Raw genomic sequence first — 27,900 nt, 5'->3', positions numbered from 1 at the left:
GGGAGAGGACGGCTGGCTCAGGAAACGAAAGTTATTCTTTAATCCAAAGTAACAAAGTTTCTCGACGTGGAGGTATCCCTTTCTTTCCAGAGAAAAACACTTTGATGCAAAATTCCAGGAGCTGGAAACATTAAGGTAAGCACAACAATTAGAAAACATACTGTATTGCTTTTTTATTATTGATCAAACCAATATTTTTCGGAAAGGCCTGTGCCAACACTGGTCTGAAGTTTTGGTGGGGCATCAGAATTACGGTTTTCCAATGTCGTAGGCGACAAACTACATTTCTTTCGCGTGATGATGACCGTTGCTGCTTCGTTGGGTGATTTGATGGGTCGTTTCGTATCATATTGTAGTGTGTGGTATTATTGCTATAAACAATTGATCGTACCTCCCGCAAACATCATTATTTGGCCTCGCTTCTGTCGCATAACGTTTGCAGAAAAGCGCATCCATGAATCCATTCAAGCTGCTAAAGAAACGGAAGGCGCGGGCACGCAGCCGCTCCGCCGTTCCCGCGGCTGTAGGCTGACCCCTGATGCCTCGGGAGCAGCATCGACAGGATGGCGGCTCAGACCGCTACAGAAGAGAGCTAAAGCATTTAACACGAGTTACTGTTCCTGATTCCACCATCACCCCCTTGAGACTTGTCACACTTATCTATCATCATATTCTATTCTTTCTTATAATAAAACACAACGATAACCTATTCAATATAAAGATCAGACAATATTTAATCACCAATTTAAAAAAAGCACTGCTCTTTAAAAAAATAGTCTAAGCCATGGGCTTTATAAGTCAAGTAAGCTTTCTGCTTTTAGCGGGGGTGTACAAAGGGCACCGCTGGACTGGGCATAGGGCATGGCGGGCATATGCCCGGTGGCCTGAAGCCTTTTATTTATTTTTTTATTCATGCCAAACTCGCGTCTAACGTAGCAGGCCACGTTAACTTCAATGCAGGACACATTAACGTCAATTCAAGTTAATGCAAGTTAAACTGGCAGATCTGCCCTTTATCATGATTGATTGAAGCCCGGGCCAATGAGGTGAGGGGCAGGCCAATTACGCCTACCCCTCCATCTCAGCCTCCGTTGGTGACTTGGTTGGTTAGCCACTGCTAGCAGGCAGATCGAAAACGGGCAATATGGACCCTAGTGGGAAGAAAAGAAAGGGTGGCGCTGAAAGAGCCAGGGACCAGAAAAAAGCAGCCCTTCAGGGCAGTATTACATTTATTATAATTATATTAACTAAAATGAATTAATTAATATTTTTTAATATAATTCCTTTACTTAAATTTAAGTAACAAGGTTGAAAGAAATGACATGTCTAAAAAGTAATGTGACCTACGGTCAATAGATCATACTTTTGATAAGCCTAACAGTATTTAGGCTTATCAAACTGCAGGGGGTATGTGGATAAATTAACGAATGTGTGCAGCATAGTCATTGCATGAGTGAAGGGGTACTCATGGTGTGACAAAAAGGCTTAAGGGGTACGCATGTCAAAAGCAGTTGGGGAAAAAACCCACGCTGTCACACAGCGCGCTTACATTTTCCCCGTCAATACCTGGTGGTGGCCTGCTCTTGGTTAAAAATGCCCGGCCTGAAAAATTTCCCCAGTCCAGCCCTGGGTGGAACCAAAGTTGAAGGTTGATTCGTTCGTTGTATTTATTAGCAAGTTGAGAGAATTAAGCGCGTAGTTGTTTGATTGGACTACAGGATTCAGTGAGTGACAGGTCGGACGGTCTCTGGCTCGAGGAAAATGGAGGAGACGGTTGTACACAGGGCCAGAGTGGGACTCGCTTTCAGCCCAGGAGTTACATGATGCAGACAGGCCCACCCAAATCGGGGGGAGCGGGTGTGGGTGCTTTTACTATGAACGAGCCACTGATAAACCTTGTTTATCACCCGATCAGTCCAAGGACATAAGAATATCTTTCTCTGTTGACAGTCAAATGTCATTGCTTCTCAGTGCTCTTGGGTGAGAGATCTGTTTTTAACTAATTCCAGTGGGGAGAAGCCCCTCTCAGAGGCCACTTTAGGAATGGATAAGGTCAGGAGACTCTTGTAGGCCAGTCAAACGACATGATACGCATCCTCAGTCTTCAGGTGCATCACCAGTTGATGGTCATACTTGTTTTCTTCCAGAGGGGACATCTTCAGTCTTTCCCACTGTTGCAAGGCTTGAAAGATCAGCCTGCAAGGCCCCAATAGTAGCTCTGGCATCAAATGTCAGTAAACATTTGCTCAGCACTTGTAGTGCTTATTCAGGAACACCCCTTCCCCTTATTCCAGTGAAGACTCTTGGGTCGAGGCAGGCAAAATCAGAGCAATGTTTTCCATTGGAAGCAATCTGCCGGTGAATACTATCTGTGACAGGGTCCATTGTGACTTTGTGCACTCTGACCAAGGTCTTTCTCAGCTGCTGCTGTTTGGTTCATCTTTTATGAGCTCGCCTGGCTTGGTCTTCTTCTTTCTCACCCATTCAGGTAGGGAGACCTTCACCTCCATCTCACAGTCTTCCTTCTCCTGCAGCTTCTCACTCTACGTAACAGTTTTTCAGCTCTTTTGACCCCATTGAAGTCCCTCAAACACTTTTTCAAGCTGTCTTCTGTTCCCACAAACAGACGTTGTGCTGTGAGGACATCTATCCCGCCTCTCTGCAGATACTTTGATAAGGGTGATGTGTGCTCAAAAACTTTTCTGAGTGTAGCGGGGTTGACTCTGCGCTGTGTATTGTTACTGAAGAAACTACGACGACCGGGTAGATGACGGCATATTTATTTTCAGCAGCCTGCATCTGTATTAGAGTAACAGTAGAACAGTGATGACCACACAGGTATCTCATCAATATGCTCTACTGTGCCTGTTAATCACCAACAATACTACTCTCAATCCATGACGGAGGTGGAAATCTTGTCAACGAAAATAGGAGTCTCTGCTTACTATTTAGCACAACAACATCACACTGCTACATGAGCACCTGTATCCTTTTGCCTTAAACCTTAAAGGGATACTTCACCGGTGGAGATATGAAGGTTATATGAAGTAAATAATTGTATGCATTATAAATGTGCAAAAAATATTGAAATCGGTTCATCCTAGCCTGAGAAAAGGCAGAAAGTGTCTCTCTGGCTCAAAAGTGAGAAATCCTCCAACATCATAGAGCCAGATAGGCTGGCTCTATGATGCATAATCATAGAGCCAGCCTCTTTACTCAGTTCATACATCCTGTTTGTGTCCCAAGTAATGCTGTTACCCCAACTCACGAATTTATGGAATGATAAAACATGTTTAGAAGATGTCGACTACCCTAAAGTACTTCAGCTCCCTGAGGAAAGACAACCTGCTTTGATCCTTTTAAAATCCAGCATGTGTGTTCTCCTTTCAGGTGAGGTCCTTGGTGTTTGTAGGTGGAGAACTCTTCAACATGCTGACCTTTCAACTGGCTTAGGTTCCTCCTCCTTCTACCAAAATAGAATCAAAATGTTTTATTGGTAAATGGTAAACCAAAGAGAGATCGATAAAAATGGGCCTTTTTCTTACAAACTCTTTGTAGAAGCCCAATCAAGGCAATTTTACAAACAGCCAAGAAGATAAAATCAAAATAAATGTGTTTCAAAAAGGTGCTGTACATAAAACACTTCCCTTGGGCTGTAATAGTAGTATAGTAATATTATCCACACAGAATATATCTCCTAGTAATCTGTATTATGCATGCTCCCCTTTAACCTCGCCTTCAAGAGAATTTTCAGAACCCGGAATGGATCGGTTTCCCTGTCCCCTTAAGTTCATTTTTCTGTGTCAGAGAGCCTTGGTCTTCAAATAGAAACATTCTGTAGTTGTGTTTGTGTCCAGGTCTCCAGTCTACTATGGATGAGGAGGGAGAGGAGGGGGGTCTTACCTCTAAAACCACTCTGTCTGAGGAACATGGCTGCCAGAGCAAAGCTAAGAGGTAAGAAGAGGCTCTGTCACTGTCTGTGACTGTTCTCAGAGCTCAGCAGTGATACAGCATGACTCCATCATTAGTCTAGTAAAAGCTGTGTGTGTGTTGTGTTGAAGCCCAGAGCAGCAGGAGAGAGCAAACTCACCTGATGGAAATCAGTTTTTTGAGAAGAGATGAGGACTCATCAGATATAATTCAAATACAGCATCTCTATCAAACATCCATAACTCTTCCTTGTTCTTGTGATTCTAGAGTCCAGCGGGAGAGAGTAGCCTCCCCTGGACCCAGCTGTGTCTCCATGAAGAGTGACCACTCTATGGATCCACCTGTTACCTTTAAAGATGGAATTCGATCTATTGAAAAGAGGTGAGGATTTATCAGAGATTATAAAAGTACAGCTTCTATCAAACGTCCATAAATCGTTGTTCTTGTGTTTCTAGAAGAGTCCAGAAGGAGAAGGCAGACTCCCCTGGACCCAGCTGTGTCTCCATGAAGAGTGACCACTCTATGGATCCACCTGTTACCTTTAAAGATGGAAATCATTCTATTGAGAAGAGGTGAGATTTTTTTTTGGAGGCATGGATGGAGGCATCTTCAGTGGTGAAGGATCGGCAGTGGGGGGAGAATTTATTTGTGGAAAAAGCTTTGAGGGCTGGTCACACTGCAAGGAACGGTTGACCAATGCACATATGTGACTCTGATCGGAGTCACATATGTGTTAACAGCACATATCACATTTAATCTGACCTTTTCAATTCTGATTTGGGCCACCTTCATTTGTGATCCCTTTGTTTCGCCTATAATTTGTGTCTCCATGAAGAATGACCGCTCTATGGGTCATCCTCTTGTCCAGTTTAAAGATGGACACCCATCCAGAGAGCTAGGAGGAGTCTAACAGACTGTAGGGCCCCCAAAATGAAAAAAACTTGCATGTGGATCAGTTCGGATTGTGCCACTTTCAGACTTTAATTTGATATTGGCAACATTTAAAACACAGTGTACAGCCACAGAAAAAAATCTGATCTGAGCAATGAATCTGAATTGAGCATTAAGGCCTGCAGTTCCCCAGATATGAAACGTTTACTGTCTTTTTTCTTGACTGTGTTTTGTCTACATGATTGCCGTGCTGTCGACAAGTTCGACAATAAAACAATGAATTCCATTCAATCGTACTCTTTTCTTAGTATAAGAGATGGGAAGGATAAGAAGCTTGAAATAAGACATTCTGACTTTGACGGAGCAGTTTTAACCTTGTATTTGTTGATCAAACTGCTTTATAATCCTTGTTCTTCTGGTTATAAGCATAAGGTTACTCAGAGACAGTAAAAACATCTCATTGACTTGTTATAATATCTTATCAAGATAATTAAGGAGAAAAAAGCTTGAAACAAGGGCAATGCTCTCACCTAAAAACTGCCTTGAAAGAAGAAATAAAGATTGCAGTGTGAGTAAAAGCTGTGTTTGTCTTGTGTTGAAGCCCAGAGCAGCAGGAGAGAGTAGCCTCCCCTGGACCCAGCTGTGTCTCCATGAAGAGTGACCACTCTATGGATCCACCTGTTACCTTTAAAGATGGAATTCGGTCTATTGAAAAGAGGTGAGGATTTATCAGAGATTATAAAAGTACAGCTTCTATCAAACGTCCATAAATCCTTGTTCTTGTGTTTCTACAAGAGTCCAGCGCGAGCGAGAGGACTCCCCTGGACCCAGCTGTGTCTCCATTAAGAGTGACCGCTCTATGGATCCACCTGTTACCTTTAAAGATGGAATTCGGTCTATTGAGAAGAGGTGAGATTTTTTTTTGGAGGCATGGATGGAGGCATCTTCAGTGGTGAAGGATCGGCAGTGGGGGGAGAATTTATTTGTGGAAAAAGCTTTGAGGGCTGGTCACACTGCAAGGAACGGTTGACCAATGCACATATGTGACTCAGATCAGAGTCACATATGTGTTAACAGCACAAATCACATTTAATCTGACCTTTTCAATTCTGAGTTGGGCCACTTTAATTTGTGATCCCTTTGTTTCGCCTAGAATTTGTGTCTCCATGAAGAATGACCGCTCTATGGGTCATCCTCTTGTCCAGTTTAAAGATCGACACCCATCCAGAGAGCTTGGAGGAGTCTAAGGGGCCACTCACACTAGGGCCACGGCCCCGTGCCCAAGCTCATTTGCATACTAAAGTCTTGGCCACGGCACACTTGGGAGAGTTGTGCCGTGGCCAAAGTACAGAAGCTAGAATTTAGATTGAGGTTAACATGAGGGAATCAGAGAGGCAGATTCAACAGAATATCCTGACTGTGTTGAATATGTAAACATGTAAATATTTAAGTAATAATTGTGTAACATAAATATGTAAATGATTAACTGATTAAACATTGTAAATACATTTCTAGCAAATTAACTCCACTATAAATTATATTCATTTATTCTACAACTTTCAAATATTTAACTTCTAAACCTTACATTATAATGGATTATTACACGGCTCTTCTAAATGCTGTAGACTGCTCCATTCACTTGCATGGGCCTTCCCAACGTTCAGCTGTCAATTATTTTTGTTTATGCTCCGTTCACTTGCATGGGCACTTCACAACTTCCAGCGGTGAATTATATTTGATAATTCACCGTTGCCGGATTTTTTGCCGTTTGTCATTTTAATCTAGATTAATTCCAAAATTAATCGAGATAAAAAAAATAATCTATGCCCACCACTAGTATTGCCGCATATCATTAAATAGACCCATGGTTGCGGTCACAGGACCGCAGATCATATTATGTATTAAGGTCTCTTTGGCAAAATGTACCAACCCATTTTAGATTTGCGTCAGGCAAGAGTAATTTACCTGCCACTATAGAGTGGCGAAGTCACGCCCCTTCCGGGAGAGCCCATTGGACCTATGAGATCGAAAAGATATGAATGGGTTTCAATGGAGAGAAAGTAATTATCTTCTGGTCCCAGTCTTTATATGCCCCGGATTACACATTATCATTTAAATGGTTTGTGGAATTAAATGATAATTTTTCATGTCAGGAGTTTGACATTGTTCAATTGTTCAGTTAAAGGCTGTAGAGAAAACACAATGAGAAAAACTACATGTCTCGTATGTGCGGTCATGCTCACTGCGACTGGCGTGGACATGACAATCTCCCCATCGGCATAACTGAAACCCTCCACATGCCCAAATTTATAATGGTTTTCACCTGTTTTGATGCTTTTATCCTCCCCTTGGAAAAAACCTAACATTATCAAACTTCTTCACAAAAATGTTTAGTTTTCTTTGCATAGTTTTCTTTGCATATCTTTTAAATCCACAAACAATGTGTAATCCGGGGCATTATCTTCCGGGACCAGAAGATAATTAATTTCTCTCCATTGAAACCCATTCATATTTTTCGATCTTATAGGTCCCATGGGCTCTACCGGAAGGGGCGTGACTTCGCCACTCTATAATAGCAACAGCGCCCGAGATCCGCCCACAAAGCAACTTGCGTTTCGCGCTTCTCACTTGCATTTCGGACCGTTAAAATAGGGCCCATAATGTCAACTGAATGCAGTGATATGAACTGATGTATAGTCAGTAGCGGCTCTACGTCCAGTTACGCCCCGGGCAAGACAGAGGGGGCGCCAATATGCCAATTCCCCAATCCCCACACAATGTTACGGTACTTCATAGAAAACCACTTCGCGGCGTGGATGATATTTTCTTTTCTTAACTGCTCGCCCCCCCAAGTAATTTGGCGCCCTCCACAAATATGGCGCAACGGGCTGCTGAACGCCCGTGCCTAAAACCGCCACTGTGTATAGTTAATAAACAGTGTGTTGTTTGACAGATGATAATTTCTATATATGACTCCTACACAAACAATGGACACAGACCAGTTGGTTATTATCAAACTATACTGATAATGACGTGTAGGAGATACATTTAATAGAACCTGTGTGTGTGTTCTCCGCAGAAAACACCAGGAGAAGTCAAATGTTACCAGTGCTCGGTCTGTACAGCAGGAAACAGAGCTGATCAAGGTGTGTAAATGTTCTCCAGGCTTCCCTCTTTAGACAAGCAGGACGTGAATCCAGGACAGGACAGACAGATGCTTCTGATGTCGTCAGTTAGTTCAGAGTAAAGTTCTCCTTGATATTCATTCTCTTCCAGAAGGCTGAGAAGATTGCGCACGCTTTTCTAGCCAAGGAGCTGAAGAAGCTTTGGACGGTTCTCTTCCTACATTCCCCACAATGCTCAGAGAGTCAGAGGGAGGAGGAGGAGGTTGGTAAGAAGGAGGAGCAGAGGAGGCGCGCCATAGAGGGAGTGGTAGACATCACAAAGCTCTGCCTGATGGAGATGAACCAGGACATACTAGCTGACACACTGTGGGGCGGTAAGAGACTCTAATATAGAAAACTGAGAAAACTCTTTTTTGGCAAACAGAGCAGTGAGAAACCTAAGAAAAAAGAGAATATACTTTTATTTAGAAAACGTATAAAATACACTATCAGGTTCAATGGTTTCAGTGTTTCTCCTATTATTGTACAGGCCGGCCAGACAGACTAGGACCCCCACTAGGCCAAAACAAAAAATTACAATAAATAATAACAACAATAACAATAATCTAAAGAATGCATAAAAAGTATGAATTAAATAAAAATTCAATAATAAGTATAAATGAGTCCCTTTAAATGAATGCGTATCAAAAAGAAAAAGCTCAAGGGCGTCATACTATTGATGCAGGTTAGCTAACGTGACATGGCCCCCGAAAAGAGAAAGCTGGGACGGACATCCAAATATCTCTTCATCTTTCTCCAAAACTCATGCTAACCTAAGCAAAGCTCGCTCGCCTTGGCCTATCCGTATGTAAAAATTAAAATGCTTTTTTCATGTCACGCCTGATTAACAATAACAACAATTTACACCTGCAATGCAAATACACGGCATATTAGGCTACTATATATTGCTATTATGGTATCACTATATATAACTAGAATTACTTAAAACTATTATTGCGCCGGTGAAAAGACAGCTGGAATACTCAACCTATAGCCTAGTGATGACGAGCTTATGCTCCGTCCTTTCACAAAAACATTGAATGTATTGAGAGGATTCAATTATACTAGAGTTTAACTCTTCAATCCAATAATTAAATAGTGTTGTTCTAGGATGAGGGGGGTTATGATAAGGTTTGTTTTATAACGCAAAACATCCAGATAAATGATCAATGCATATAAAATATAGCGATACTTATAGGTCTATGATTGTCGTTTCCCACTATGGGTGCAGTAAGAACACTGTGTTGAAAGGCATAAATAAGCTGTTAACTCCGCCTTGTCCTACAATATGTACAGTGTCCGTCGTGGTGACGATAACAAAGATACCCGAATGTGATGGGTCAAATTAATTCGCTGGCAAGAGCTGTAAAAAAACCGACCTTGGTGCGAATAAAATGACTAACGCCCTTCGCAAAACGGAAAGACTATGCCATCCCATGCGCATTGTCTGTTTTTAGTGTATTTTCTCTGCGTACCACTAGGCCTGACAATAATTATAGGGGAAACACTGGGTTTGATCGAGATATGTAGGGTTATTGTGGGGGTATCAGGTTCATTTTTTGATCCAGATATGTAGGGCTATTGTGGGGGTATCATGTTAAATGTTCTGATCCAGATATGCAGGATTATTGTGGGTGTATCAGGTTAAATAGTTTGATCCAGATATGTAGGGTTATTGTGGGTCTCAACTTAAAGAATGTTAAAAAATATATTGAAGAGCAGCAGCAGTATGACTCAATAGAAGAGATGCAAGACTATCTTGCTATATAATGTCTTCTGTTTTTTCTTATTTAGAAGCGATTGCTGTTGAGTGTCAACATAAACTCAAGTCTCATCTGATGAAGAAGTTCAGGTGTGTGTTTGAGGGAATCCCTAAAGCAGGACAGCCAACAGGGCTGAATGACTTCTACACAGAAATCTACATCACAGAGAGAGGCAGTGGAGAGGTCAACAAGGAACACGAGGTCAGACTGATCGAAAGATTTTCCAGAAGACCAGCCAAGAAGGAAACACCTATTAAATGTGAAGATATCTTTAAACCCCTACCTGGACGAGATCAACCAATCAGAACAATACTGACAACTGGAGTGGCCGGCATTGGTAAAACCGTCTTAACACACAAGTTCACTCTGGACTGGGCTGAAGGCAAAGCCAACCATGACATACAATTCACATTTACCTTCACTTTCAGAGAGCTGAATTTACTGAAAGGGAAAGAGTTTAGCTTGGTGGAACTTCTTCATCACTTCTTTATTGGGACCAAAGAAGCAGGAATCTGCAGAAACGACCGGTTCCAAGTTGTCCTCATCTTGGATGGTCTGGATGAGTGTCGTCTTCCACTGGACTTCCAGAACAACCAGATCTTGACTGATGTCACAGAGTCCACCTCAGTTGATGTTCTCCTGACAAACCTCATTAGGGGCTACCTGCTTCCCTCTGCTCGCATCTGGATAACTACACGCCCAGCAGCAGCCAATCAGATCCCTGCTGAGTATGTTGGCATGGTGACAGAGGTGAGAGGGTTCACTGACCATCAGAAGGAGGATTACTTCAGGAAGAGATTCAGAGAGGAGGCGCAGGCCAGCACAATCATCTCCCATATCAAAAAATCACGAAGCCTCCACATAATGTGTCACATCCCAGTCTTCTGTTGGATCACTGCTACAGTTCTGGAGGACTTCTTCGAAACATCCCAGAGAGGAGAAGTGATGCCAAACACTGTGACTCGGATGTACATCTATTTCCTGAGGGTACAGTCCATACAGGGGGACAGGAAGTATCATGGGAGAGCTGAAACAGATCCACACTGGAGTTCAGAGAGCAGGGAGATAATTGTTTCTCTTGGAAAACTGGCTTTTAACCAGCTGGAGAAAGGCAACCTGATCTTCTACGAAGCAGACCTGGCAGAGTGTGGCATCGATATCAATGCAGCCTCAGTGTACTCAGGAGTGTTCACCCAGATCTTTAAAGAGGAGTGTGGGCTGTACCAGGACAAAGTGTTCTGCTTTGTCCATCTGAGCATCCAGGAGTTCCTGGCTGCCCTTTATGTCTTTCTGCCGTTCATGGACACTGGTGACAATCCACTCTCAGAAGAACAATCAGCCACCGGGGAAGATAAACTCCTCCTCCTCTACCAGAAGGCAGTGGACAAGGCCTTACAGAGTGAGAACGGACACCTGGACTTGTTCCTCCGCTTCCTGCTGGGCCTATCTCTGGAGACCAATCAGATTCTCCTACGAGGTCTGCTCGGACAGACAAGAAGTAGATCTCTGACCATTGAGGGAATAGTGTCTTACATCAAGGAGAAGCTAAATGGAGAGCTCTCTCCAGAGAGAAGCATCAATCTGTTCCACTGTCTGAATGAGCTGAACGACCATTCTCTAGTGAAGAATATCCAACACTGCCTGAAATCAGGAAGTCTCTCCAAAGAATCTCTCTCCCCTGCTCAGTGGTCAGCTCTGGTCTTCATCTTACTATCATCAGAAGAAAAGCTTGACGTGTTTGACCTGAAGAAATACTCTGCTTCAGCGGAGGGTCTTCTGAGGCTGCTGCCAGTGGTCAAAGCCTCAAAAACATCTCTGTAGGTGTACTAATAACCTCTATTACAAAACACGCATCACAATCGTACTACTATATAGCAGGCCTGTCGGACAAGTTACTCCTCCACACTTGGTCAAGTGCGCATGTGCCAATCAGCCCGCAGCTCACACACACACACTCACACAGCACGCACACACTGCACACACACACCACATACACACCCCGCAAACAAATGCACACTTGTACGCACACACACCCGCAGACAAACTTTAATCAGCCTGTTGCCTTTTGTTCGCTGAATGGTTAAAAAATACTGAAATGTTGGCACTGCTTTTAGAGTCATTCATGGTGAACGCTAAAAGATAGGTCTCATGGTGTGTTCCTGAATCATCAGATGCCATGCTTCCGAGTTGCACGTTTGAAGTCACTACCGGTCTCGGAGCATTCATAGCGTTCCTGTTCGTCTTTGTGATTGTGGCATGAAATTGGCTAGTGGTTGTTTATTCTTAGCTACATTAGCCTCTTTAGCACACCAGCCCGGAAACAAACAACGCAACTTTACATTGTATTGCACGCACAGCAAGACCATGCAATGTATAAATTGGTGACCGGAATAAAGTAGCAATGTAATCAAGTTTGTAAGAGCATTTTAAATCGACATTAAAAAGACCTACGTGGTACAAATACAAAAAAATAAATCTCTTCACAGGCGCAGCCATTTTGTTGAAAGTGTCATCATTGCTCTCGGTCTACTCTCGGATTTTCGAAAGATGAAGACAATAAGGGGGCGTGCCTTCGAGAAATGCCGCAAGAAGGCTGGGAGATCTTCGACTTTTGACTCGGAAGTCTGGTGTTCGAGGATTCTGGAACACACCATTATCATAACCCTAAAAGTCACATCAGACAATAAATTACAATACATGAATTCACAGCTGCACGAGTATAGAAAATGTTTTTTTTATTATTATTATTGACAACGATCGATGCTTCGGATTTTGTGGATGCAAAGGAATATATGATCCATCATTTTAGTTTAGTTCCTAACATCTTCTGTTTACTTTTTGTGAAGGATGAATGGCTGTCATCTGTCAGAGAGATGCTGCAAAGCTCTGGCCTCAGTTCTCAGCTCCAACTCCTCTAGTCTGAGAAAGCTGGACCTGAGTACGAATGATCTGCAGGATTCAGGAGTGAAGCTGCTCTCTGCTGGACTGGGGAGTCCACACTGTACACTGAAAACTCTCAAGTTAGTTTTACTCAATGTGCAGTTACACCCCAATGTTCAAATCAAAAGACTTTTAACAAATTGACATCCATTTAAATCTAAATTTATAAATATCTTACATATTTTGAGTTATTCTTCTGAAAATCCTATATTTAGATTTTCTTTTGCCTTGAAAGTATAAGGTCTACATTATCTTTCAGTTTTTCCAGAATGGTATATGGTGTACGACTGTTGTATTACATTCTTAATCTACTCATTAACATGTAGTCAGACAGTATGGTTAAGTTTTGTTCAATATTCTACCATCCATCTGGCATCAAACTTTTCTCATTTAAATGTGTAATTCATCAGTATTCACCATGTAAAGAAGTCCAGCGTTGCGTTTTAAATTCTAACAAAGCATTTTAACATGATCCTGTTTATTTTGTGTGGAGGCTGAATGGCTGTCATCTGTCAGAGAGATCCTGTGAAGCGCTGGCCTCAGTTCTCAGCTCAAACTCCTCTAGTCTGAGAGAGCTGGACCTGAGTAATAATGATCTGCAGGATTCAGGAGTGAAGCTGCTCTCTGCTGGACTGGGGAGTCCACACTGTACACTGGAAACCCTCAGGTCAGTTACACCACAGGATTAATATCAGGAGACCGTAAGAAACATATGCGTATAGTTAAAGGGGTGATATAAAGCTTTTTCGACTTTTCACTTTGCTTTAGACTGTTGACATATGATGACGTATGTATAAAGGTTTCCGTCTGCTAAACTAGATAAATCGTAGTCCGTGCCAGGGGGAGTATACGCGCCCTTAAAGGCCTTAAAGCGACATGATACAAATCTGAAGATTTTTTAATGATTGGTTTTGCAGAAATGAACAGTGTAAGAATAATCAGTGGCGGATTTAGCAAATTGAGGGCCCAAGACGAAGATATGCATGGGGCCTAGGGGTGTCAACAATAATCGATTCGGCGATGCATCGCAATGCGGGACATGCACGATTCAGCATCGTTGCGGCAACGTGCCATATCGATTATGTCGCTGTTTAATTTCGGGCCTCGAGTGGACAATAGAGTTGTGAAGTACATGCTAAGCGGCAGAGCTAGCTAGCAACAACAACAACACTAGCCTGATTACCAGACATGGGGGACTCGAGTCACATGACTTGACTCGAGTCAGACTCGAGTCGCAAATTTGAGGACTTGAGACTTGCTTGACTAACACTGATAAAAGACTCGACTTGACTTTGACTTGGTCTTCATGACTTGAGACTTGACTTAGACTTGAGACAGATGACTCGAAATCACTTTTTTAAAGTTAGATTAAAGGTTGGATATGGGATTTGCGATACGCCAGCAGATTTTTAAAATACACAACTCAAATGGTTCTACCCCCTCTCCTTCAACGCTGACTCTGACTCCACCCATTCCAAGTACATGGACGCGCAATCACGCAAGAGAGCGAACACAGATGCGCGAGAGTGAGCCAGGCTAGCTAGGTTGGAGTTTAGGGTTGTCTTCTAGTGCTAGGTCCAAATGTGGATTAGCTAGTTAGCTAGCTCCAGTAGCTACCGCAGGACAACAACAAACAGAAGCTTGTGCTGGGTCACGAGCTTTGAGTACGTGCACGTGCACGAAGGGGTCACTCGCGGGTAGCGGGGGAGGGAGAGTGCAGTACGACCGTTTGATTGACATACTTACTGTCCAATGCCACTCGGTGGTTCTGAAAATCATTGGCTGGAGTTTTTCGAGCCCTGCTCGTTCCACAGATGATTGACTTGTTTAATTTTCATGTCAGTAGGCTACTTCTAACTCAGTGGCTGTAGGTGGGTTATGATAAGGATTTCAAGTAATTTTCAAGTAAAATGATGATGGACAGAGCTGCCTTCCGTTTTGGGCCTATTCACATAATGGTTTTGGAATGTTTTGAATAGTTTGAGTTATTGTTAATGTTAAGACATTGTTATTGTTAATGTTGAAATAAAACTCAACTTACCGATTTTTAAAAGTGGAAACTGGGGAAGATCATCAGATTTTTGTATGACTTGACTTGTGACTTGCTTGACCTGAGCAATGACTTGACTTGTGACTTGCTTGATTCTCACCACAGTGACTTGAGACTTGCTTGAGACTTGAAGGTTATGACTTGAGACTTGCTTGTGACTTGCACATGAGTGACTTACCCCCACCTCTGCTGATTACCACCGGGGACGTAAGCGCCGCGGAACGGCTGCGCCGCGGTCACCGCTGCTGATCGCTGCCACTCTAATCAATGAAACCATTTCCACCGGCTCAGCAGCGTCCCAGGAGTGGCGCGCCGCGCCGCAGCGCTACCATTCCGTAGCACTTCTATTTTTGACGCGAGCCGTTCAACAGAGCAGATCGAGCCGGGCAGGAAGTGAAAAAGTAAAAGAGCATCCGGTAAATTTTCAAAATAAAACATAATACTCAGCTCATTTAGCCTATCACAACTTCGCATCAACATAACGTCATGACCGGTGGCACCCAGTCAGCAGTCAATCAATCAAAGGGTCTCAGAGGGTCGGCAACATGGACGACGAGAGACTGATTGTCGAAGTTGAGCAACATAAAATAATTTATGAAATATATCATCCTTTTTATAGGACAATGTCAGAAAGGACAAAGCCTGGCATTTAATTGCAGTAGGTTTGGGAGTGGAAGGTGAAAAAACTTGCCCTATTGTGTGCAGTAGAATTTTGATGCATCGCAATGCATCGTAGAATCTAATTGAATCTAATTGTTACCTGGTGAATTGTAATCGAATCGTGAGGGCAGTGCCAATGCACACCCCTAATGGGGCCCACCTCATCCGGTCTTTAAAAGAGAACAGAAAAAAAAGAAATTACAGACTGAATGGTGGATAGGCAGGTAAAGCTAATCTACCCGTGAGTAAAGGTTGGAGATGAGAAAAAAATAAACTTCCCCTTTAAACCCTGCATACACTTCTTTTGTCCAAAATAAAGATGGAAAGCAGAGAACTCTCAAAGTGTAGCACTACACAAACTAATAGTTACAATGTAACCCAAAAGAGAATAAGGTTTCAGATAACTCTTGTCTTTGCCAAAATGCCAGGAAAATCAGCACTGTTTATTCTTGTTTTTTAAGATGAAATCAATATCAATATATCCAGCAAAACAATTAGTTAGGGTAAACCCCCACAAACAGTCATATACTTAGCAAAACATCACAAACAGCCATATACTTAGCGAAAAAAAATTGCTAAGATTAATAATTTACTTTGTATGTGTGAGTGAGGTTGCAATTTGCATTGCACTTGAGATTGATATTTCAATCATTCTACAAACAAACCCATGTACAAAAAAAAAAGTGTGTCATCTTTGGCAGGGTTGCCAAATACTAATTGGCATCTTTTAGCTTTTTATTTGAGCCGCTTGGGTAACTTTGTCACCCTTTTCCTAACCCTTACTTTTATTTTCGTGTTTAGACTCGTCTTGCTTCGTCTCTGTTTGTGTACTAAAAAAAGAAAAAATATGTATATGATTTATTTAATTTTTTTTAGGTTAGTTTGGGGCCCCCGTACCAAGTGGCCGTGGCCTATGCCTCTATGTTAAGACCACCACTGAGAATAATAAGGGGCATTTTTAACATACAGGCATGTAACATTATTCTAGTAGTACCCCAATTGCAATTATTAAAACAAAAAAAGCATGATAAGGGATCTTTAACATATTTTTATTTATTTAATAAGTTACCGAAGTAAATTCAAATGTGAATATAATATGTGTGTGTGTGGGTGTAGATTGTCTGGCTGCCTGATCACACAGGAAGGCTGTGCTTCTCTGGCCTCAGCGCTGAGCTCAAACCCTTCCCATCTGAGAGAATTGGACCTGAGCTACAATCACCCAGGAGACTCAGGAGCTGCGCTGCTCTCTGCTGGACTGGAGGATCCACGCTGGAGACTGGACACTCTCAGGTATGGAGAGCTCAGCTCACCACTCAGGGACAAAGTCCCTTCCTCAAGGATTCAAGACGCTGCTAGATGAAGTGGTTTGAAAAGGCAGCTGTAATTCATGTTGCGTAGAAAGTGATGAGACAACATATTCTGAAGGTGATGTTTCAACATGCTGCTCTCACTTTGTTCCCCCCCCCCAGTGTGGAGCACGGTGGAGCGCGGAGGCTGAAACCAGCTCTAAAGAAGTGTAAGGCCCGATCCCATTCCACCCCTTACCCCTTCCCCTTACCCCTCCCCCTTGTTTTTGTAGGGCTGTCCCAATTCTCATTTCAGTTAAGGACTAGGGCCAAGACGTAGGGCTACGTAGCCCTTGAAATGAAGCTTCCAAAGGACCACACTTTAAAGAGAGGGCGTTGAGGAAAAGCCGGCCAGCAAATTTGGCAGTTGTCATGAATCCTTTTTTTTTTTTTTTTTTTTTTTTTCTGAGCCCTTTTACTTCATTTTTCTCTTTTGTGGAGCGCTTTGGGTCCTAGAAATGTGCTATACAAGATTGATATTATTATTAGTGCTGTCAGATTAACGCGTTATTAACGTAAACTAATTTTAACGGCGTTCCTTTTTTTATTGCGCGATTAACTCTCTTTTGCCTCAGCATACGTTGTAGTTTTTTCACCTGCTGTTTAGCAACAACTAATCACGTTAGCAAAACGACAACACCATACCGGATCTAGCTACACCGGAAACAAAACAACAAGCACGGCGCACAAATTTGTTGGGGCAAGCAAGGATACGGAGCGGGTGAAAAACTCCTTAAAAGTGTGTGTGTTTGAAAAATGAAAAAATATTATTAAAAACCTTACAACATATTGTTTTAAATTTTGGTAGAACCTAAAGCAGCAACAGCACCAAAAAGTGACAGAAAAACCCAGGATATATGATATATCTGATATATATTCAGCCCAAGCGGAGTAGCGTAAGCTTCCATTCAATTTTGATTGACAGGTATCGTGACACGCCCCCTTCCTATGCTTCCCATTTGGGCTAAAGTCATTCAGCCCAAGCACAGTAGCGTAAGCGGACATTTTATTATGATTGACAGGGGTCGTGACACGCCCCCATTTGGGCTAATTTCATTTAGCCCAAGCACAGTAGCGTAAGCTTCCATTGACGTTTGATTGACAGGTGCCCTGACACGCCCCCTTCATATGCTTCCCATTTGGGCTAAATTAGTTTAGCCCAAAGGCTGACCTTGGACTTACAGCTTGCACCGTAGATACAGTGCAGTGAACTTCGACCAATCACATCACAGTAGCGCAAGTGCAGTATGGCGGGCGTTAGCATGAAAATTAACGAAGTGGATTATTTACTTTCTAATCGGTTTTCTTTAATGTCTTTGGAGGAAAAATTGGAAGTGAAGAGATTGGGGACACATCATCCAAACGATGTACAGATTTACTGTCAGGAGTGCGGTCAGAATATGGCCGGTAATAGTGCATTTGTAAGCGGGTCAACAACGTTTCGTATCGAAACATTAAAAAAGCATATGTCTAAATAACCCAACATGACGTGACAAGTGTGTAGAGCAGGGGTCGGCAACCTTTGTGACATGGAGTGCCAGTTTGAAATTTTCTTCTCATCTAGTGTGCCATTATCAACAATAACGCAAAGTTAAATTATGTCACAATTTTTTTATTTTTTCCAATATACCTGGAATTTTATTCTCAACAATAACAGTATCTGTATTCTTAACAAAATAGCCACATCAATATTTCAAAGACTGAAAAACAGCTACACATTTAAACAAAAACTAGTGTAGGCTGAGGCAACATCAAATTATCAGATGCCTACCAGACAGTCAGTGTGATCCCTGGCCCTGCTTTGCTTGACTGAGCTCTGTGATCTGTGGCTTGTAGTTAGTTAGGCCTACTTTGAGTTGCAAACATGCCTCAGAGTGCTCCGTTGTTAACCTCCTTAATAAATTCGCCATCTGTAAACGGCTTCCCATGCTTTGCAATGCAATGCGCAATGCGATAACTTGCTTCTGTCCCATGATCTTTAGCAGTGGTAAAAACCTTGAAGGAGCAAGGTTGTTTTTCATATCTGGACACAGCACGTTTGATTGACTCTAATTAGTCTGCTTGGTCTTTGAAGGTCTTCTCGTGGTTCGTCTCAAAATGACGCTTAACACTTGACGTTCTGCACACAACATTCTCACAGCATAAAATGCACACAGCACGGTCCTTCACAAATACAAAACCAAACTCTTGTGTCCAGCAGCACTGAAATGGCCTAGTTTTAGCTGCAGCGGGTGTGGCCATTGTTCACAATATCACGCTCTGTCATTAATTTATGTCAGCACGAAGACAGCGGACAGTGCGCTTGAATTTCAGACAATTTGATCTGAAATTCTCTCGCTGCAACCTGACCAATGGCCACACTCCAACATAAATTCCAGTGGTGTCCTCCGGGTCCTAGTGCCGGCAGACAAAAGCCGGCTTTTTTTTTTCTTTTTTTTTTTTTAAACGGGACAGATAAAGTGAGTATCGTAATAACACTGAGGTGCCGTGCCAGTGTTTATTCTGCGGCGTGCCAACCGTGGCACGCGTGCCATAGGTTGCCGACCCCTGGTGTAGAGAAAGTGGCCCCTCTCCCAGCTGCATTTCAGCGACAGGCAGTAACAATAAGGTTCTCTTAGGAATCGGAAATGATCAAATTCAATGTTGCATACAACATTGCCAAAGAGGAGTTGCCATTCACCAAATTTAAATCCGAAATTATTCTCATGAAGTAAAATGGATTAAACGTCAACCCGACGTATAGCAATGAGATGGCATGTGCACAATTCATTGCGGTAATAGGCGACATCTTAAAGTGAAAGACAGCTGCGGACGTCGGAAACGCCACATACATGTCCTTCATGATTGACGGCGACACAGACGTCTCTACCAAAGAGTGTGTGATCCTCTACAGCCGTATTTTGCGCAAAGGGAGACCGGTCAACATTTTAATCGTTTAATACTTTAAGCACAATTATTATTTTTTTTGCTTAATGGTTTAGTTCAAAATGTTCAATTTCAGCTCAGTGAAGCACTTTAAACACCTTATTTTTCTTTTTATTTATAATTGTGCTTCAAATAAAGACACGCATTTCTCTACACCTTATTCTTGTTTAAAAATCATTCACATTATATGAAAGTTATGAACAGAGATATAAAGGTGACCTCATGGCGTCTGGAGCCCTGTGAAGTATTGATAAATGTAATGCATTCGTTAGCCCACCCACCCAAAATCACCACCAGCCATCACTGTGTGTTTGTGTGTCACTCTGTTCGAGCCTGCACGAGAGTTCAATGTTGTCATTAGCTGTTACGTCTTTTTGACCAATCGCAGTTCAAGGCCCACCTCGGCTGTACCACTTTAGGAGGGGCCGCTCAGTAACTGACCTTATGGCTATGACTGTGTACTAACTTCATTCAAATCAAGGCATTGGAATTTTTGCAAATCGCTTTGCGTGGGTCTTTCTCAGAAACTTTGAAAAACGTCCACACCGCAGACATATTGGTGCTTATCCAGACAAGCGTGTGCTGGCCGCGCTTTTTGTTTGCGTCATCACAAATTACTGTTTCGGCCGTGTTGTTTCGGTGATGAAAGCGTGTGATGAATGCGCTTTTGGGCCATTTTCGGAAATTTTCGGTGGCCGAAAATTCGGTGCATCCCTAATTTTTATGAATCCCCTCCTGCTGGAACACTGGACACAGAGATGGTGTGAGCGATCATTGCCAGTTTGGCCCTGTCGGGGAAAATCGGTCGGCACATCATTTCTGCGACCATCTGAGGTACAGATGAGAGATGCCATTGTGTCCACTGCTGTTTTTTGAGGCTAGAGGACTTGATTTGACGTCAGCTACTGGGATGTGCTTTAGAATGAGGCACAAGCTTACGATGGGGAAGGCGCTGAAATGGGAGCTAGCTCTTTCACTGCAACAATATAAAATGTGACGCCCCATCTGACAGGGGCGATTGAAATCGTATTGCAGACATTAAGTGTAGAATAAGATTAGGATTAACACCCTGGCTTAATGGTCTATGTGTGCGCAAAGATGGGGCTATATAAATGTTGATTAAAGTTAGGTTATGATTTCTTTCTTACTCAACAACCTTAAAACACAGGTAAACTTTGCTTCTGCATCTCCCGGGGAAACTGCTTGACAAAATCATCCTGTTATCCAGACATAGCCTACTGCTGATTTAACTTATTAAAGGTCTAGCATATCCTACTAACACAAAGTTACGAATATTAATATATAATTTTGAATGTCCTCATGGTCCTCAGCTCATGGCACATTAGAAACAGACTTTAAAAGATGCGCTAAATCGCAATCACTTTTTTTAACAGTTTACTTGCTCTTGAATATTGCTTACAGTAACTTTGACCTAAAATGACTAAAATGTGTTGATCATTCTTTGTGGTTTAGGAGCCTAATCATGTTTTCTTCCCCTGTCAGATGCCTGTAAACTCACAATGGACCCAAACACAGCCAACAAACGACTCACTCTCTCTAAAGACAACACAAAGGTGACAGAGGTGGAGGAGAAGCAGTCATATGCTGATCACCCAGAGGAACTTGACTCCTCTAGCCAGGTGTTGTGTAGAGAGGTTCTGACTGGCCGCTGTTACTGGGAGGTAGAGTGGAAAGGAGAGGTTTCTTTAGGAGTGACATACAGAGAAACTACAAGGAGAGGAGGGAGTGATGACAGCAGGCTTGGAAGGAACAACAAGTCCTGGAGTCTTGAGTTTCATGGTGACCGTGCCTCTGCCAAGTGCAGTGATAAAAATAGAGACATACCCACCCCCTCTTGCCCTGATGATGCTGATGGTGATGGGGATTATGGTGCTGACTTTGGTGATGACAATGGGGATGGGGCTGACTTTGGTGATGACAATGGGGATGTTGTTGACCTTGGTGATGGTGCTGACTTTGGTGATGACAATGGGGATGTTGTTGACTTTGGTGATGACAATGGGGATGGGGCTGACTTTGGTGATGACAATGGGGATGGGGCTGACTTTGGTGATGACAATGGGGATGTTGTTGACCTTGGTGATGGTGCTGACTTTGGTGATGACAATGGGGATGTTGTTGACTTTGGTGATGACAATGGGGATGTTGTTGACCTTGGTGATGGTGCTGACTTTGGTGATGACAATGGGGATGTTGTTGACTTTGGTGATGACAATGGGGATGGTGCTGACTTTGGTGATGACAATGGGGATGGTGCTGACTTTGGTGATGACAATGGGGATGGGGCTGACTTTGGTGATGACAATGGGGATGGGGCTGACTTTGGTGATGACAATGGGGATGGGGCTGACTTTGGTGATGACAATGGGGATGTTGTTGACCTTGGTGATGACAATGGGGATGTTGTTGACCTTGGTGATGACAATGGGGATGTTGTTGACCTTGGTGATGACAATGGGGATGTTGTTGGCCTTGGTGATGACAATGGGGATGTTGTTGGCCTTGGTGATGCGAATGGGGATGTTGTTGACCTTAGTGATTACAATGAGGATGTTGTTGGCCTTGGTGATGGTGCTGACTTTGGTGATGACTATCAGGACCTTGTTGACCTTGGTGATGGTGATGACTTTTATGATTATCAGGACCTTGGTGATGGTGATGACTTTTATGATGACTATCAGGACCTTGTTGACCTTGGTGATGGTGATGACTTTTATGATGACTATCTGGACCTTGTTGACCTTGGTGATGGTGATGACTTTTATGATGACTATCAGGACCTTGTTGACCTTGGTGATGGTGATGACTTTTATGATGACTATCAGGACCTTGGTGATGGTGATGACTTTTATGATGACTATCAGGACCTTGTTGACCTTGGTGATGGTGATGACTTTTATGATGACTATCGGGACCTTGGTGATGGTTATGACTTATATGATGACTATCAGGTCCTTGTTGATACTGGTGGTGATTATTACATTGCATGGTATTACAGTAGACCAACAGTCATCCGTCTCACCCCCTCTGATGACATTTCCTCTGCCCAGCACAACCTCTCCTCTGGCTCTAACAGAGTAGGAGTGTACCTGGATCGGCCTGCTGGCACTCTGTCCTTCTACAGAGTGTCCTCAGACACACTGACACACATCCACACCTTTCAGTGCACCTTCACCCAGGAGGACCTCCTCCCTGGGTTTGATTTTGAGTTAAGGGGCTCTGGTTCCACAGTGTCTCTGTGTCAATTGTAGCCTCACACACGCATGCGTGTGCACACACACAGACACCCATAGGCTAAGTAAATGTAAATAATGTTTTGTTTCTTAGTAAATGCAGCGTTTTCTATCATTGCCATTGTGATTAATATGGATGCTGCAACCCCTGAAACTATGCAGCTTGTGCAGTCATTTTTCTTTCCGTTGTGTTGTCACCTAGGCAGTTTTGCTGTTTTACACCATATGTAATTGATGATGTTCTTTCAATAAAAAGTTTTATTTGCCAGTGACCCAGGGATGACGTTTATTCTTTGGACAGACTAGGCCCAGGTATTTCTGTGCGGCAACCTGGAAGTTGGTTCTCCTTTAAGTTAATTCCAAAAGATAATTTTATAAATCCAAACATTTGGTTTAACAAGATAAGCTTGTAAAATGAATACATTTGATGCTCGTTCAACAAAAAGTTTTTCCGACTGACCAAGGAATGACATTTGATCTTCTTCCTGGGGACGCACTAGGATGACGTGTTTTTGGGCATCCCGGAAGGTTATGTTTACTTTGCTTCCGCCGATAATCCATTCCAGAGAGGGTTTATGTAAATTTGTTCAACAAGATAATAATGACAAATTAATACCGCTTTAAATGTTTTGCAGGTGTTAATGCATTAATAAAGTCAAAGGCAGATAAAAAAAAGACTTCTAAAATGAAGTATTTTGGACTGAAGTTTGCATCACTTCCCCCTGGAAGTGATGCAAACATTCATTTGGGCACAGAATGATTTGGGGATGAAATAGAGGCGTCTGGGCTCTTTAATATGAATCAGTAGCTCATATTCAAAAAATCTATCCATACAGGGAGTTTTGTTATTAGTAGGTGACCTAGGGGTCAAGAACACTTGGGAGGGAGCTTGAGAAACACGCAGCAACTGGATCACAGCGGGGCGGAGCTGATTGACAGATGAACAAAGCCAGCTCTGAGTTGTGGGCTGGAACCCGCACAACAACCCAAGATTACAGGGCAGGGTCTACAAAAACAGTGTGCGGAACTCAAATAGAGCATTTATCAATTAGAAATTTTGGGATGTGGTCTTACTGATTTAACCTTTGCTACATGTTTATGCATTTGTTCAAAATGTTGTAAGGGAAATTAGAGAATTTTAGAGGATATCTTTTTTTCAATGTTATATCTGGGAACAGCCTTATTGATGTGTGAAGGGCAGACAACCCTAACAAAGAGGGGTTTGAGAAAACAAATGGAATGGGTCAGATGAGGCAGAGCAGGATAAATGTCTGTTTTGCAAAAGAGAATATGGGGAAATGGGAATAATATTATACATTTAATGGAGTGGTCATGCCTTTATTATTTCTGATATGTGGTACATTATGAAAGGGGAAGTTATTTGTGGTTTGTATTCATGAATGTTACAAGAGCAAGCATATTGAGAGAGGATAAGGGATTACATCCCAATAAAGCGGAGACTCCTATAATGGGGAAAATATATGCATGGTGGGAAGCAGTAAAAGTAAACATAAAGAATATAAGTATAAGGTGTTCTGACCACCGTCATTTTATGAGGAAGAGAGTGGAAAAAGAGTTTAGGGAACAACGGTCAACAGAATGTGAGACAATGCAAAGAGAAGTAGCTGCAGCTTGAGGCCAGAGTGAATCAGTGTGAAAAAGATAAATGTACAGGTGCTATGATCAGGAGCAGGGCCACCAAGGCTTTTGAGGGAGACTGCTGCACACAATTAATGAAAAGAGAAAAGGAGGCATAGTGCATCTTACATTAATGAGTTGGAAAAGGACAGAGGGGAGCAGGTAGATGACAATATGGGTTGATTGGATGCAGTGGAGACGTTTAAGAGGAATTTTATTCAAAGAAAAGTAAAGAAGATCAGAACAGTGTTAAAGAGGTGTACATTGACTGCTAAATTGCCCGTCAATTATAACAAATCTGTGGTGAGGCAACAATGATGACCAAGATGGTTGAACCTATAAGAGGAATGCAGGTTGATAAAAGTCCTGGATCTGATGGAAAACTAGGGTTCATACAGAAACCTTCTCAGATACAGAGGTTTTTCTTAGTGTGATTTAAGGTTTTTCTGTTTATGGAGGAGAAACTAGGTGTGTCCAGAGACAATGTTAACAGGAGTTTATTATTTAGAACAGAGCGAGTAAAACTCTAGAAAATGACAGTCTGCCTAACAACTGGCCAGTCGCATAAACATACATACATGAAGATGGAACGTACCTTCACAGTCAGATCTCGTAGAGAGGGCCTTGTGTAGCGTCTCCTCATAGCATTCACAGTGAGCATGTCCACACGTGCCGGTAGAAGGAGAATAACATTATGGTATGGAATCTATGAACAATAATAGATGATAGCACAAATTCACAGACCAAAGTGACATACCTGCTTTTGACATGTACTTTGTTGTCCGGGCACAACGGGAGAGGAGGTGGCTGTTGATTTTCTCCACCTCCTCACCGGCGGTCGTACCCGCTCCCTCCTGGCTCCGACCCCTCCATTTCATCTGGTGCAAGGATGGGTGGATTTGGGGTTCATTAGAGCCAATGAAGCACTTGGAAAACGTATGCAAATATTATGCAAATGACATTCAGCTTAAGTTTGTCCATTCCCATAGTAACACATAGCGTATTCATTTGAAAATAACAGATAACAGACAGACCTCACACTTGGTAGCATGAGCTCTTGCATGCACAAGGCTCAGGAAGGGCTTCATTTCTGTCAGGCTCTTGAAAGCTGGAAGGACTGAAGCAACTTCTTGCAGGTATGGCCAGTATTTGCATGCCATTTCCATAGCAAAAACGGTGCCTTGCTTGGGAGAAGCTCCTCTTGGAGATACATCGGGTAAGTGAATATCTCCCCCCCCCCCCCCGGTACATGTTAAGGGCTTTTAAAAAGGAAGCCATGCCGACACACCGCAACCTCAACGCCTTCCTCATCGAGTTTAGAGGCCCGCCTAGAGGTCTCCCTTGCTGCGGCCCACTGAGAGTCTTCACATTCGCCACTTCCCTGTGTCTGTGAATATAGCGCATAAAAAGATTGTTAATGTAATTCACAACAAAACAGTAGGGAGTATACAATACTTCTAGAAGTACAGGAAGTAATGGTTCCTTTAGTTACAGAAGTACTTTGTGAGTGTTTAGCTTCAACTTACATTTTTCACCGCTGCCTGTATTTACAAATTACAGACGGCAAAACAAAATCAGTCATCTCACTTTCTTTGGCTAGAAATAGCCCATCAAAAAAGGGAGTGTCATTAGATCTAGGGAAACGATATAAAACATCCATTACCTACTCTGGTTGTCACTTACAGTCGCGACTAATTTACCAAAGAGAACTTAAAGTGCACCTTCCAGTATTGCCCTTGAGATAAGGCTTCCTGTTGCCCCCTGCTGACACTGCTACCATTTCAGGTGTGCAGGCAGGGCAGGTGAAAGGGGTATCACAGCTGAGCTGCTCTTTCTCAAAAGGAGGCGTATGCAAACTCAAGAAAGCTCCTCTGCAGGTCATCCCCGTTGGTCTGTCCAGACTAGAAAGTGTATCAGTATAAGAAAACCCATTTTTGAGACAGTCAAAGTGTATGAAAATAATTAGCTGATAACATTGGTGAGCATAGTAAATGGTATTTGTGATATCATACTTACTCTTCCTGCACACAGTGTGCGATGTTCCAGCAGCTTTGCTAAGGGCTTGCCTGGAGAATCCAAGTGAGATCCACTTCAGCTCCTGAAAGGAGTTGAGGAGGTCCCCCGTGTAGATTGTGGAAGCATTGGCAGAAGCTGGCCAATGTCCACTCCCGACTAGGGCTCTCCCGTCAGGGGTCCATGCATGTTTGGCACACATAACGTGGCAGATGCAAATCATAACGCCCTAACACGACAAAAGAACATGAGTCATGATCATTGACACATACTGTATGTTAGACTAAGATATATCTCAATCAGGAACTCGTTTTTTTTTAGCGTTGATGGTAATCAAGATGACTGGTTTGCCAACTGACAATGTGAAGCTAGGGACCTGGCAGGCAGTGTTGTGCTTGCATTGTGGGTAAAATGTGATCCGTCCAAACAAAAAGTGAATTCAAATGACTTAACGTTCTGTATATGGCAGCAGACTGAATAAATTAGAAAAGGATCAGGAAGACTAGACAGGTAGATTGATGTCAGACCTTACCTTGCTCAGGTATATTCTCCATTCTCTCCTCTTGAGATACATGTGGATGGGGGGTGCGATAAGAGAAATCCTTCACCATCCAACTCCTGCATGTGTGAATACCTGGCCACTCCTTGCACTTGTGTGCCGTGCGATAACTAACGTCTCCTAGCAGTCCTGGGTTTATTTTGTTTCCATTCAATACTTTTTTTACATAGTGATGGTCCTTTCCTCAAATTGCAAATTCTGTACTTTTTTTTTTTGTTGAATTCAGGAGCCGATGATTTCTTCTATTATTGGACTACTCTACATAACATCTTAATGACATTGGGCAATTGTTTGTCATTGCAGTAAACTAATCGGAATCGGATTTGCACATGAACAAACCTGTAGTTAGGCCACTCCATCGGCCTACATGGCGTGCACGACCTCCACGTCTCCCGCTGGCCTTGCCACTTCCGCTCCTTTTGGTGGAGCTCCGTGGTGAGTCCCCTCCAGACGCTGCCCGCTTGCCCTCCTCCGCAGCCTTCTGTGTGCTAGAGTTTAGAAGAGAGAATATCCATATGATCCCCGGTATAAAACAATACTGAGGATACAGGGACATCTAGTGGCCACACATATCAGAAAATATTGAATAGATTAATCTCCATGTGTATTTGTTCTATGGAGTCTAGCAGATAACATAATTAAACAAACACTATAAAGCCTTTACCACACTTAAATCACTATGAAGCCTTTACCACAGTTAATACAATCACTATAAAGCCTTAACAAGTTAAACCAAAGACGGGCACTAAGCAACCCTTGGATGGAAC

The 27,900-nt window shown here is 42.7% G+C and overlaps 2 protein-coding genes and 1 long non-coding RNA gene across 3 annotated transcripts; 1 reads left to right on the top strand and 2 right to left on the bottom strand.

Annotated features, from left to right (window-relative positions):
- LOC132475720 (NLR family CARD domain-containing protein 3-like) lies at positions 1-21,309 on the top strand. The gene is made up of 13 exons (XM_060076995.1): positions 1-135; positions 3,858-3,954; positions 4,198-4,311; positions 4,386-4,502; positions 5,423-5,539; positions 5,617-5,730; positions 7,901-7,967; positions 8,098-8,320; positions 9,780-11,565; positions 12,595-12,768; positions 13,182-13,355; positions 16,515-16,688; positions 21,173-21,309. Exons 2-13 carry the CDS (start codon positions 3,872-3,874, stop codon positions 21,180-21,182), a joined length of 3,153 nt encoding a protein of 1,050 aa, XP_059932978.1. The 5' UTR covers positions 1-135; positions 3,858-3,871; the 3' UTR covers positions 21,183-21,309.
- LOC132445759 (zonadhesin-like) lies at positions 21,229-25,434 on the bottom strand. Its single transcript, XM_060035884.1, has 4 exons — positions 25,394-25,434; positions 22,780-22,808; positions 22,336-22,622; positions 21,229-22,290 (listed from the first exon to the last, which is right to left on the bottom strand). The coding sequence occupies exons 1-4, from the start codon at positions 25,432-25,434 to the stop codon at positions 21,376-21,378; spliced, it is 1,272 nt and encodes a 423-aa protein (XP_059891867.1). The 3' UTR covers positions 21,229-21,375.
- Positions 25,435-25,743: 309 nt separating this feature from the next.
- Positions 25,744-27,890, bottom strand: LOC132475420 (uncharacterized). Its single transcript, XR_009529904.1, has 3 exons — positions 26,578-27,890; positions 26,225-26,453; positions 25,744-25,948 (listed from the first exon to the last, which is right to left on the bottom strand). It is a non-coding gene; the product is annotated as an uncharacterized LOC132475420 (long non-coding RNA).
- Positions 27,891-27,900: the final 10 nt, after the last annotated feature.

This window comes from Gadus macrocephalus, chromosome 17, assembly GCF_031168955.1.
Source record: "Gadus macrocephalus chromosome 17, ASM3116895v1".
NCBI classification, from domain to species: domain Eukaryota; kingdom Metazoa; phylum Chordata; class Actinopteri; order Gadiformes; family Gadidae; genus Gadus; species Gadus macrocephalus.
This window is presented reverse-complemented; position numbering and strand designations above follow the sequence as displayed.